Source organism: Canis aureus, chromosome 3 (assembly GCF_053574225.1).
Source record: "Canis aureus isolate CA01 chromosome 3, VMU_Caureus_v.1.0, whole genome shotgun sequence".
Lineage (NCBI taxonomy): Eukaryota > Metazoa > Chordata > Mammalia > Carnivora > Canidae > Canis > Canis aureus.
Genome location: NC_135613.1, coordinates 60,642,885 through 60,655,907, shown reverse-complemented (window position 1 = coordinate 60,655,907; position 13,023 = coordinate 60,642,885). Strand labels below are relative to the sequence as shown.

General features: G+C 36.7%; 1 protein-coding gene across 9 annotated transcripts in view; it reads right to left on the bottom strand.

Annotated features, from left to right (window-relative positions):
* The window catches only part of DYNC2H1 (dynein cytoplasmic 2 heavy chain 1), a 339,457-nt gene that overhangs the window by 139,750 nt on the left and 186,684 nt on the right, over positions 1–13,023 (bottom strand). For all 9 annotated transcript variants that reach the window (XR_013376718.1, XM_077893274.1, XM_077893273.1 and 6 more), the window contains 3 exons: positions 11,778–11,933; positions 6,327–6,402; positions 1,300–1,508 (listed from right to left, as the gene is read on the bottom strand). Coding sequence is in view for 8 of the 9 variants with exons in the window: in XM_077893274.1 (XP_077749400.1) it covers positions 1,300–1,508; positions 6,327–6,402; positions 11,778–11,933 (441 nt within the window). In the remaining variant the exon portion in view is untranslated. The remainder of the gene's footprint in view (positions 1–1,299; positions 1,509–6,326; positions 6,403–11,777; positions 11,934–13,023) is intronic.

The window sequence follows — 13,023 nt, the reverse complement described above, 5'->3', positions numbered from 1 at the left end:
ATTCACTGCATAGTACATTTATGACGTGCACTTTTCTGTAGTTTTATTTCTCAGTTTAAAGCTCAAATGGATGGCTCAGCAGTTTAGCACCGCCTTCAGCCCAGGGCCTGATCCTGGAGACCCGGCATCGAGTCCCACATCAGGCTCCCTGCATGGAGCCTGCTTCTCCCTCTGCCTGTGCTCTGCCTCTCTCTTTCTCTCTCTCTCTCATGAATAAATAAATAAAATCTTTAAAAAAAAATAAAAAAACAAAGCTCAAATGGAGAGGGAAGACCTGTCAGTGCACTATGTGAAATAAATGGACCAAGAGTAACCATGGGATGGCTCTATCTGCTGGGTGAAGCCCTCCCGTCAGCCCCAGAGATGCCCACGGCACTCATGTGGCCTGAAACTGGGCCACCAGTGGGCAAAGAGATGGTCAGTGGCTCTTACTGAATAAATGAGTAAATGAATGAAAGACACTGAAAAACAAAACAGATGGGATACTTAACATAATAGGAAATCTATTCAGTAACATATTTAATATTGATTTTTAAACTTTGACTTTTGACAATTATGTCACTGAACCAAAAGAATTTTCTTGAAAAATACTCAGGATGAGAGAAAAATCCACAATCTTGAGAGACCTATATAATTGAATATATATCTCTGTAATTCATGAACAGATACATGATCATAATATTCTAGGTAATAAAAACATTATTTGACACTAAGCAAAGATAAGTTTGTGGTAAAATAAATTAGAACCAAAACCTCAGGGCTATATTTAGTACTATTTTCTGGAAAAGATGACTGCATTCTACATGGCTTTCATAGGATGACTCCAGGGGAAAAGTTTCAGTTGGCTAAAATAAACACACATCAACAAAACGTTGCCATCAAAGCCATCTACAGTGTATCCCCTATATAGTTAGATCTGCTTTACATTCATAAGCAAGAAAGTGAAGGTACACTTGTTAAATATTTGAATTCTTTTCAGTTCTTTAACCCACCAGAGCCCTCTCACTCCCACTAGGATCTGGTATGCATTCTCCTTCCAGATCTTCACAGCAGCCTTAACACTTGTCTGTGAGATGTACCTACACACTATATCCTATTCTCATCAATCAGTTCCTAAGTTTCCAAAGGTGAACAAGACACCTAAGTAGAGTTCATAGAATCAGGCCATGCACTGGCGTAATAATAATCTGTATTTGTGAATGAGAATTACTTGTGTATTTGAAAAGAAACATTTATTTAACAATTTAAGAAAGGATTTATGTATCTGGTAATAGATTAAAAATGATGAATTATACCTACCAGAATGCTGCAGGATTTGGGTAGAGATATAGAATATGGAAAAACACTCTTCTTGTTCCTTTGGTTTAAAACATCAATTATTGAAGAATTAAAAAACTGTTTCAGGTATGACTGAAGAACTCTAAGGTCAAAATAGTTATCAATGCGTCCGCCATAAATAGCATTTTCAAGTAAACCATGTAAAAATTCCCATTGCACATCTTTAGTACCTATAATTTTAAAACATAACTTCTATTAGCTTTATCTCTAAGGTTTTAGAAATATTCTAAAAATACTCTAAATTATTCTAAAATATTAACTAAATTCCTGGCTCCAGTTATACTTATAGGATATAACAATATACATTTAACTTAGTTAAATCATTCCTTAAAAGGTTCACTAATAAGAATGTAAAGTTCATTAATAAATTCTTATTAATAATTAACATAATCACAGAAGAGCTAATAGTGAGATTATTTAATCAAGTAAAATTCCCCAAATGTTTTCCATATACAAACTCACTTAAGCCTTCTAACATAGAAGTATTAAAATTACCCAGTTATATGGATGGAGAAATTGAGGAATAGGAAGGGGATGTGACCCAAATCAGAAAATCACATAATACCACATATCTGAACCAGAATGAGGTGCTCTGAAACCAAAGTCATACTCTTGTCTGCTATACAACACTGCCTCCTTAAATGGGAAATTATTTAGAATATTTCCAAAATCTAATTTTATACAATGATGAAAACCTCAGTTTATCAAAATGACCTGAATAAGAAAACTCTACAAAATAACTTTACACATTATAGTCCTGTACTGTCATGATTCTAATGGTCAACTATCCAGTTTCTAAAAGAGAAATCTAGTATAAAACAACACAAAGTGAGACTTTAAAATTATTATTTCATTTTGCAACAAAAGCATCCTCTTAATCACAGTTCAGTGGTAGTGTTAAACTGTAAGAATTAAATCTCAGGTCTGCAGTAAATAGAGGAAACAACTGTACCTGTACTTAAACTAGCTACTTGACATGACTGCTAGCACCACTGGTTTAGTTTCACTTACTATAAAATGCAGAGATTGGCACGAAGACACACGTGGTCCAGGCTGTGGTGGCATGGAAGACTAATAAAAGCTGCCTCCTGCCAACCTCTCATTATCAACAGCAGCCAAATAGCTATAATAAGGCACCTCACCAGGACTCAATTTCTTAGTTCTGCCTGGGTCTTCATTAAATAATATATTGGTAAAGGACATGTCATTCATTCATAGATCACCAGGGCATACAGAAACACTGATGTAGCTTTCACCTTGTAAGATACAAATAACTATTATATAAAATATTTTATAGAATTTCTAAGATCTTGTTTTTCTTATATTCACTGATCTTAGAGTGAATTTTGTTTAGGATTAAATAAAAACAGAGCTGAAATTATAGCAATAGCAGTAAGTCAATAATTATTGCGAGCTTACTCAATATATTCAATGTATCAAATGTTAAATGTTTCCTGTGGCTTTTCTCATTCAAAATTCTCAAGAATTGAGCCAGTGGATGTAGTATCTGCTATCATTCCTATTTTACAGATCAGGAAGCTCAAGGTTATACGTATACTCCAGGTCTTGGAAGCTATGTAATTTCTATACCTACTCATCCCTATAATTAAAACTTTTTCTCTTTCTTAACTCTGTATACGTGGAAGTCCCCAATATCAAGAAATTCTGTAATCCTGAGATTATATAGTTAGATTTTTACCATGAGATTCACTATCACTTTAAAGCACTGGCTTCTTACTCACATCAATTCAATGGTGTGGTATATATAAAATGATATAATGCTATTAATTCTCACAAGCTTCAAACATAATCACAAATCATTCAAACTCCCTGCTTTGGTTTCTTCATCTTAAAATGGCATATACAATTGTATCATTTGTATCCATTGTATCTTTTCGTATCCAAAAAGAATAAAATCCTGTCATTTGCAATGACATGGATGGAGCTAGAGAGTAGTATGCTAAATGAAATAGGCCTGTCAGAGAAAGACAAATACCACATGATTTCACTCTTATGTGAAATTTAAAAAAGAAAACAGATGAACATAGAGGAATGGGGAGAAAAAGGAGGGGAGGAGGGAAGAAGAAAGCAATCCATAAGAGACTTTCAACAACAAAGAACAAACCAGGTTGATGGAGGTAGGTCGGGGGGTGGGGAATGGGCTGGAGGGGTGGTAGGCATGAAGGAAGCACGTGTTGTGATGAGCACAGGGTGTTACATTTAAGTGATGAATCACTAAATTCTACTCTAGAAACTGATACTATACTGTATGTTAACTTGAATCTAAATAAAAACTGGAAAACAAAAAGGAAGGAAGGAAAGAAGGAAGGAAGGAAGGAAGGAAGGAAGGAAGGAAGGAAGGAAGGAAGGAAGGAAGGAAGGAAGGAAGGAAGGAAGGAAGGAAGGAAAGAAAGAAAGAAAGAAAGAAAGAAAGAAAGAAAGAAAGAAAGAAAGAAAGAAAGAAAGAAAGAAAGAAAGAAAGAAAGAAATCACCAAGTTTCAATACAAGCTAAAGCATTACTATATATTCTCCAGAAAACTCTGTCCAAATTAACATTAAAAACAACAGCTTATAGAATCAGAAAAGAGGTTACCCTTAGCATGGAATGGGGCAGTGTTGGGTCACATGCATAAAGGAATAAGAGACACACTTCTTGGGATGCCTGAGTGGCTTAGCGGTTGTGCTAAGCCTTTGGCCCAGGGCGTGATCCCGGGATCTGGGATCAAGTTCCACATCAGGCTCCTTGCAGGGAAACTGCTCCTCTCTCAGCTTATGTCTCTGCCTCTCTCTGTGTGTCTCTCTCATGAATAAATAAAATCTTTAAAAAAAAAAAAAAAAAGACGCACTTCTGGAAGGGTGGTATTACTCTTGATTTGGAGATAGTTACAAAGGTTCAGTATATGACTATTTATCAAATTGTAAATTTGTGTACAGTTTTCTGATATATAATTCAAAATTTGTTAAAGAAAAACTCACTCGGAATATTATTTGGCATTCACTAGTGATGAACAAATGGTAAACAAGTAAATACCCTATCTACTCATACATATACTCAACATAAATACATCCAACTATTTACCCAAAGCCACAGCAGCATTATTCATAATCACCCTAAAATACCCATATGACCATCCAGGGAAGCATTATAATCAAAAAGTGGCATACTATATATATACTGATTATAAATGATCTATAACTACATGTAACTGCATAGGTGGATCTCTCAAATATAATGTTAAATCCAAGAACCTAAAGACTGTATATGATGCATATATGTGATGCATGACTCCAGCTTTACAAAATAAGGTAAAACTGATCTATGTAGTAAGATGCTACTGTTCACCACAAGAGCTGGTGGGTGGGTGTTGAGAAATGGTCAGAACCAGAAGGCAGCATGAGACAGAGTGGAATCAGAGGTAGTGGTGATGTTCTGTTTCTCGATTAAGGCACTGGTGACGTAAGTATGTTCATTGTGTAGAAATTTCACTGAGCTTTGGTCTTATGATGTAAGTACATTTTGTACATAGTCCATTCAAAATTTTCATCCCATAAACAAATAAATTGAGACTTGGACACATCCTAGATGTCTAATCTTATCATTCTGCCAAAGTTAAGTCATAGAATCATTTCTGATATCTGATATTAATTCACCTAACAATAACTGAGTACCCATGGTAGGCTAGGTTCTACCACAGGTGTCAAGGAATATTGTTAACAGAACAGTCAAAGACATTACTTTAAGGTAGATTACACTCTAGTAGGAAGAGAGAAAACAACAAATGAAAAAAAAACAATAAAAAAAACTACGAGGTAGCACTCATGTACTCCAACAATACAACATAAGAAGGGGTAGAGAGTAATTTTTAAATGACTTTAGACTGGTGGTAATAAAAAGCGTATCTAAAGAGGACACCTGGAAGCTGAGATGTGAATGATAAGGACAGACATAGGAAGGTCTGAGGAAAAAAAAAAAAAAAAGGCATTTCAGACAGAAAAGCACCAACCACAGCCTTCAGGTAGGAATGAGCCTGGCTCAATGGAGGAAAGGAAAGATGACGAGTGTTGCTGTAGGTTTTAAATGGGAATTATATACTTTATTTTACTTTTCTAAACAGTTTCTTCACAATGTGAACAAATTTCCAAAGGGTGCTAAATCAGAAAGCAGACTGGTGAAGAAGCTCTTGCTTGGATTAAATGAACAGAATCATGATCTGGTTTGGACATGGGAGGGACAGAAGTTGCCCAAACACTGAATGTTTAAAGATCAGAGAAAGAATCTAGAGTGATTCATAGGTTATGAACCTGAACAAATACATGAATGGTGGTGCCATTTATCGAAGCAGGGCTGACTCCAGGAAGGGCGGCTTGGCAGGGTGTTGGGGTGGGAAGGGGAGACAGGAATCATTTTCAAGTTTGAGATTATAATCAATATACTCTCTCCTCCAATCCACCACTGGTCTCAACTCAAGTGTCTCCTTGCCCTGGCCCTATACAATACACATCAGAGATTGTACCACTCCTGTCTTCAAAAGGCACAGAGTTGGATGGTCTCCACCCATCAGATCACATGGTCCTGTCTGTTGCCCTATTTCAATCCTGACTCCTACTTAATTGTAAGATTCTACAGATCCACCATAGTGAACATAGTCTACCATAAGCCTGGATTTTAACAGTTCCTGAGATCTGAATAGTTCTTCATGAGCCTCAAACTTAGGAAGGCCACAAACTGAAGACAAGGTCTTTCTAGCCTTCTGTTTCCTGAAAGCTACAGATCAATCAGAAAGCTATGGCATATAAAACCAATGATCACAACAGATAAAGAACTATCTAGTAACACAAGCTTGGCAGTCAGGACATAAAACACATGAAAAACAGAAAACAAATTTCATTATAGGAAATCATTCTTGAAGAAATCACATTGTTAGTAAGATCTTAAACAATTTTTCACATTAATACTATCTCTGGTATTAATACAAGTAAAACTTACCATCAAAGAGCCTGTCAATAATGCTGTATCCAGCCCGAAGATCTGATAAAGAAAACTCATAAAATTTTGTCCAACCCTATGGAAACAAATTTACAAATATTACAGAACTATAAGCAATGTTCAAAGATATATATACACACACAGACATATCATTGCTCTTATAATCTTAAGAATGTTCAAAATATGCTAGAAAAATAAAAGGGCAACTCTTGAGAATTTTTAATAAAAACTGTTAGCTCAAATATAACAGTAATTTTTTAAAAGAAACTTGATTGCCAAAAGTCATGCCAAACTCTTTTAATACTCGAAGAGTTTTTAACATTTAAGTGTGGTGGCAATTCAGTCATAGAACAAATTGGTAAATTTTTTAGTCTAAGTATGGTATATACATTGGGATAGTTCCTATAATTTTGTCCTTCAGAATTGTGGTTTTTGTCCTCAGACATGAGAACAGAAATATTACAAAAAAAAAAATGTTTAAAGGCAAACAGCATTATTTTCTGTACATTTTACCCAGCAAGCATTCATATTGGAAATTATGAACTTAGTTAATAGCTACAATTCTTGTATAAAAAGTACATTCATAGGGGGATCCCTGGGTGGTGCAGCGGTTTAGCGCCTGCCTTTGGCCCAGGGCGCGATCCTGGAGACCCGGGATCGAATCCCACGTCGGGCTGCCGGTGCACAGAGCCTGCTTCTCCCTCTGCCTATGTCTCTGCCTCTCTTTCTCTCTCTCTCTCTCTCTCTCTCTCTGTGACTATCACAAATAAAAAAATAATAAAAAAATAAATAAAATAAAAAATAAAAGTTTTTAAAAAAGTACATTCATAGAACTCTTCATTATATAAAAATTTTAAAAATGTAATTTTGATGATACTTCCATTAACTTTAATTAGTTCAAAGTAATAAGTAGAAACTAAAATCTAAAGTCTAAATAGATTTTAAAGTCTAAATAGTATTTAGGAGCATCAACACAGATTTCATTCATTCATTAATCATTCAAAACATTTATTACACGATGTTACATGTAAAGCTCTGGGCATAAGGAACCAAAACATAAATAACTCCCCCCTCAGGTTGCTGTCAGCCAAACGTGGGGGAGGGAAAAGCAAGGTGGGTATGACCCATCACTCCAACAGACTCGTGGCTCCAATGTGTTGGATGGAAGGGTATATACTCGGTATGTCCAACTGTTACCTGAGCTAAGGGTTAGGGCAGGTGTCCTGATGGGGAGGGGAACAGAGCAGACAGGGAGTCAGGATGGTAAAACTCAAGACTTTCAGTGCCGCATGGTCATGGCTGGTGAGGACACCAAGATGAGAGGTGTGAAGAATGACTTCTGATGATGTCACTGATGGTCAAGGGGACACTGAAAGAATGCAAGGCTGGGAAGATTCCGTGAGCTCCTGGAGGCTACTAAGTGCCTGTTACATACCAGGCGCTGTCCTGGTCCATGAGATCACAGCAACAAACAAGGGGGACAAAATCTGTGCTCCTGAGAAGCTTCAGTTCTAGTACTTGAATGCAGAATATGTGGGCTTTCAGTCCTTTTTTTAAAAATTTTTTTACCGGAGTTCAATTTGCCAACATCTAGCATAACACCCAGTGCTCATCCTGCCAAGTGTCCCTCTCAGTGCCCATCACCCAGTCACCCCAACCCCCGGCCCACTTCCCCTTCCACTACCCCTTGTTGATTTCCCAGAGTTAGGTGTCTCTCATGTTTTGTCACCCTCACTGATATTTTCACTCATTTTCTCTCCTTTCCTTTTATTCCCTTTCACTATTATTTATATTCCCCAAATGAATGAGACCATACAATGTTTGTCCTTCTCCGACTGACTTACTTCACTCAGCATAATACCCTCCAGGTCCATCCACGTAAGCAAATGGTGGGTATTTGTTGTTTCTAATGGCTGAGTAATATTCCATTGTATACACATTTTTAAATTTTTTTTTTATTTTTATTTATTTATGATAGTCACAGAGAGAGAGAGAGAGAGGCAGAGACATAGGCAGAGGGAGAAGCAGGCTCCATGCACCGGGAGCCCGACGTGGGATTTGATCCCGGGTCTCCAGGATCACGCCCTGGGCCAAAGGCAGGCGCCGAACCGCTGCGCCACCCAGGGATCCCTATACACATTTTTAAAACAAACTGGGTAAGTCAAATAGTTGGAGGCAAAACCTAGCACTTAGGGAACCAGTCTGAGTCTGATATAAAAATTTGGGCATCACTAACACTTGGATAAAAATGTTTTTAATTATAGATATTGTAAAAATCATAAGAGATTTAAACTCCCCTCACTAAGTTTTAGCCAAGCTAAGAATTAAAGGGGTAAGGGGTATGTGCCTGTCCACAGTTGTTAAACTTCCTGAAATATTCCAAATAAATTTTCTACCAACTCAAAGTCTTATTAATATTTCTTTTTTTTAATTTTTTTTTAATATTTCTTATATCACTCTCTTAGACCTTATTTGTGAATGTAGATTTAAACACTTTTTCTAATACTTTAAAGATTAGTATTTATAAAACTCTGCAGTTAGAAGACTGCAGCCATCAGTAACCTCGAACAGCAATTCCAAGTGAGATTCTAGTTCTAAAATGGTAAGAACTGTGCTCTGAGGAGTATGTCAATGCTGGAATATGAAGGACTTTAAAAATATTTTACAGCTTTTATTATAGAGTTTTTGTGTACATTTTGTGAAATGTATTATTATGCATTTCATGTTTTTAACTCTACTTAAGTAGTAGTATTTTTAAATGTTATCATATGTGTATTTTTATTGGGATATAGAATTACAATTGATTTTTATGTATCAGTGAACTTCTTAGCTTCATTTCATCATTTTAAGGGGTTTTTGTAAATTAACTTTTTCATATTAATAAAGTTTCTTTCCTTTTCCTAAAAAAAAAATATGGCACAAAAAAATCAGAAAGTAGTATTTGTTATTTGTGTCATATTTTCTAGTAGAAATACTGTTATAAATTGTGGAGGGCTTCTTCAGACAGCCCATGGCACCCTGCTCAGCCCACCTGGAAACCCAGGCATGGTGTGAAGCATTCCAATAAAGAAGAAAGCAGGGTGCCAACGTGCTCACAGTCTAGTAAGAGCAACAGGATGATCAAGAATAGCAAATATCAAAGAGAAGGGATGTTACATGAAGTGCAGAATTAGAAGGACAGCACTCATGTGTAAAATAGGGGAAGTAATTCTTCAACCAAATATGGCACTGCAATGAAAAATGGCAAAAAAAAAAATCTTTTTTACTGACTTCAAGAATGGAAACTCAACTGAACTGGTAGTGAGTGGATCTTAATTTCTAGAAGTTGGTGATTAAATGAGGAAAAGAAGTAAAATAAAACAGTTTGTGTAGTGCACATCCCTGTGACACAGTCTCTGGCAATTAATGGTATTTTATGTTTTGACTAGGTTTTCCTCCAATTTCATCATTTAAAAGAGAACAAACTTAACATGTTTTTAAAATGTGACACTTTCAAGTATTTGTGTGTGTGTGAAAGTAAATTGCTCTAAAAAGAACACTTTGGTAGTATTTACAAATTCCTTAAAATACAGCTATCTTTTGACCCAAACATTCCAACTTAGGTATTATAACCATCAATAAATATGAAATGAGGCAAATGTAGGAATAACCACTGCAATATTTTCTATTAATAGCCAAGACTGATATGTCTATCCAACAAAACAAAACTGCTTAAAAGTCTATCAATATAATGAACAAGAGTAATATTTAAAATTTAGCCATGAAATGGTTACTAAGATTTAAAAACCTCTGAAATGTGTTGGTTAATAAAGCAAAACACAGAACTGTTATTGGTAATGTGCTGCTATTAGAGTTAAAAAGAACATACGTCAGTATATAAATACATAAAATATGCTTGTTTACATATGCCCTGTTTCTGAAGGACAACCAGCAGTGCTGAGCAGTGGCTGCCCTGGGAACAGAAGTGCTTTTAGAGAGCGAGGATGGGAGGAGACTAAATTTTAGTTGCAAATCTTCTTGTAACTTATTAATTTATATTATGTTCATGTATCCCTTAATAAAAAAAGTCAAATTTCATTTAAAAAATAATTGCTTTTTCCATCAAGGTCTACCACCATCAAGGGTTGCTCATGAACCCGTCAGGATTACTACTGGGGACACAGGCTTGGGTCTCTGGAGTGTGACTTGCTCAACAAGGTCACTGCCATCAGGAGGCCCTGGCTTCCATGGTCAAGTAAGTAGTAGCACACCCTCCCTGTAAGTGTCATTTGCAAGGATACAAAACCTCATCACGACTTCACGCATCTGACAAATCTTTTTGGGAAGGATGTGCAAGGCATTTGTGATGGATGGACTTTGTGATTGGGTGGAATACACTATTCCACCCAATCCTCAGGACAAAGGTACATGTGAGGAGTTGGCCCACTCTGCGGGGAGGTCACAGGGCTAGGAAATCTCAAGTCAGAACTCAGTACAGGTCTCTAACTCCACAGCTGCATTCCAATGTTGACAGGTAAGTGAAACAGGTTAAACCCGGGGCAGGTGGGGAGCACAGGCTGAGGAGAACACAGCAGTAAGGCAAGGCTGAAAAAAAGATGGGAAGAATGAAATCTAGAAGTGACACAATGTATGACTCAGGGGTTTGGCAAGAAGAACAGAATAAGGGGGCCCACTAGGACTGCATGGCATGGGGAAGATGTGGTGACAAAGTGTTGAATGAATTCAATGACCATGAAGATGTGCGGCTTGATGGGGTCTGGAGGGAGGCTGAAGACTGGCCAGTCTTTCCTTCTGGACACCACAGCAATAAGTGTGCCCATTTCCTTGCAAGCACAACAGAAAGCCATCTATCTGATGGGCTGTGTGCAGAGTACGGAAATAATCCAACCTACACATTAGAAAAACAATTCTGGCTGCTACATGGATAGAGCAAAAAGAGTAGGAAGGTGACCCTGGAAAGTAGTATAGGTAAAAGGTGAGGAGGCTCAGAAAAACTCGTGAAGAGAAAGGCACAGATCTCGAGTGTATTTTGCAAGAAGAATGAACAGGACTCAGAAATGCACTGGGGAGGGGGGCTGAGAAAGAAAGTCATATCCACAATTCCTAGGTTTCCAGCTTGAGGAAATAAATGGGGATCAATGCCCTTTATCGGGAGGGGTACCCGATAAAAAAAAGCAATGGGGAACTCGGTCTTGAACTCCTCATCAACCACAGCAATCAGAGGAATATGATGCTTCACGCATCATCCCCGACAATGTAACTCAGAGACATGTGAACTATGGCACTATCCACAGTCCAGAAGATGAACAGCAAGGACAGAATTAGAGATATGAAGTTATGAGTCATGAGCCAAATGAGAAGTAATCCTAGCCATTTACACTAAGTTGTAGAAACACTCTAATACAGAAATACACACAGCTTACAACACAACCAAGATGTGTCCTAACTCACCTGTGGAATATAGTTTCTTCTCTCTTGACAGGCAGCATGAAACCATGCAAAGTTAAAGAGGGCATGAGCACGATGTACATTATCTTTTTTGCTGATTTGCTCAGGAGTCCACGATTCATAAGTACGCATTAAATTCTTCTTCAAACCTGGAGGTGACTAAATGCAAAAAATTGACATCATATTGTTTCAAATATTACAAATAAAATTAATATTTAACACACCTGAGGACATTTTAATAGAGAAAAATTTTCACTATTATCCAGTTTGACTCATTTTGACCTCAAAACATACATATCTAAAACTAGTTCTAAACTCCTGTTATCTAACAGTTCACACCAATTATAATTCAAAAATTTTCGAATTAAACAACTATAAAACCAACAGTATTCAAAATAACCAAGTATGTTTTATATGTTCACTGAGGTAGTTTACTGAAACTGAATCGTCACTTACACAATGAATTTGACATTGATTGTCACGGGGCATGTGGTTTTACTTCCGTAGACTAGTCTCCCTCTCCAGGTGCTGAGTTTCCATGAGGTCTTCTACATACTATTTACATACAATTAATATTCCTTACACATTAGTCCACTTGTGGCGAAGTGGTTATCAGCTGACATTGCAAGTCTCATAAACACAGAATCAAACCAGAAAATCAAAGTGTCTAATTAGCCTAAAATTCATTCAAAAAATTCTTACCCACATGCATAGAATCTGTTTATATTATTTAATTATCCAAAAGAAGAGGACAAATTCTGAATTCTCAAAAAAAGAGTAAATAAACCCATTTCTTGAAAAAAATTTCTTTTTTTTTTTTTAAATCAAATGCATTTGTGTATTAATAATTGGTCCCTTTAGAATTCTACTAAGGATGGAACTCCTGGGTCTCTTAGTATTAAACATCTGCCTTTGGCTCAGGTCATGATCTCAGGGTCCTGAGGTTGAACCTCACGTCAGGTTTCCTACTCAGCAGAGTCTGTGTCTCCCTCTCCCTCTGCCCCTCCTCCATGCTTGTGCCCTCTCTTTCTCTCAAATAAATAAATTCTTTGGAAAAAAATCTTTAAAAAAATTCTTCTAAGCTTAAAAATATTCATGTGCATTTGTCTGCCAAATTGATTTTCACTAGCTTGTAAGAAAAGTAAAATTCTTCCTCTAAAATGGTTTCTTACACAAAAAGCACAAATAATTCAAGTCAGAACTTTAAGAAAGCCTGCTATAAGGAAGTCATTCCCTTTGTAATCCTTTC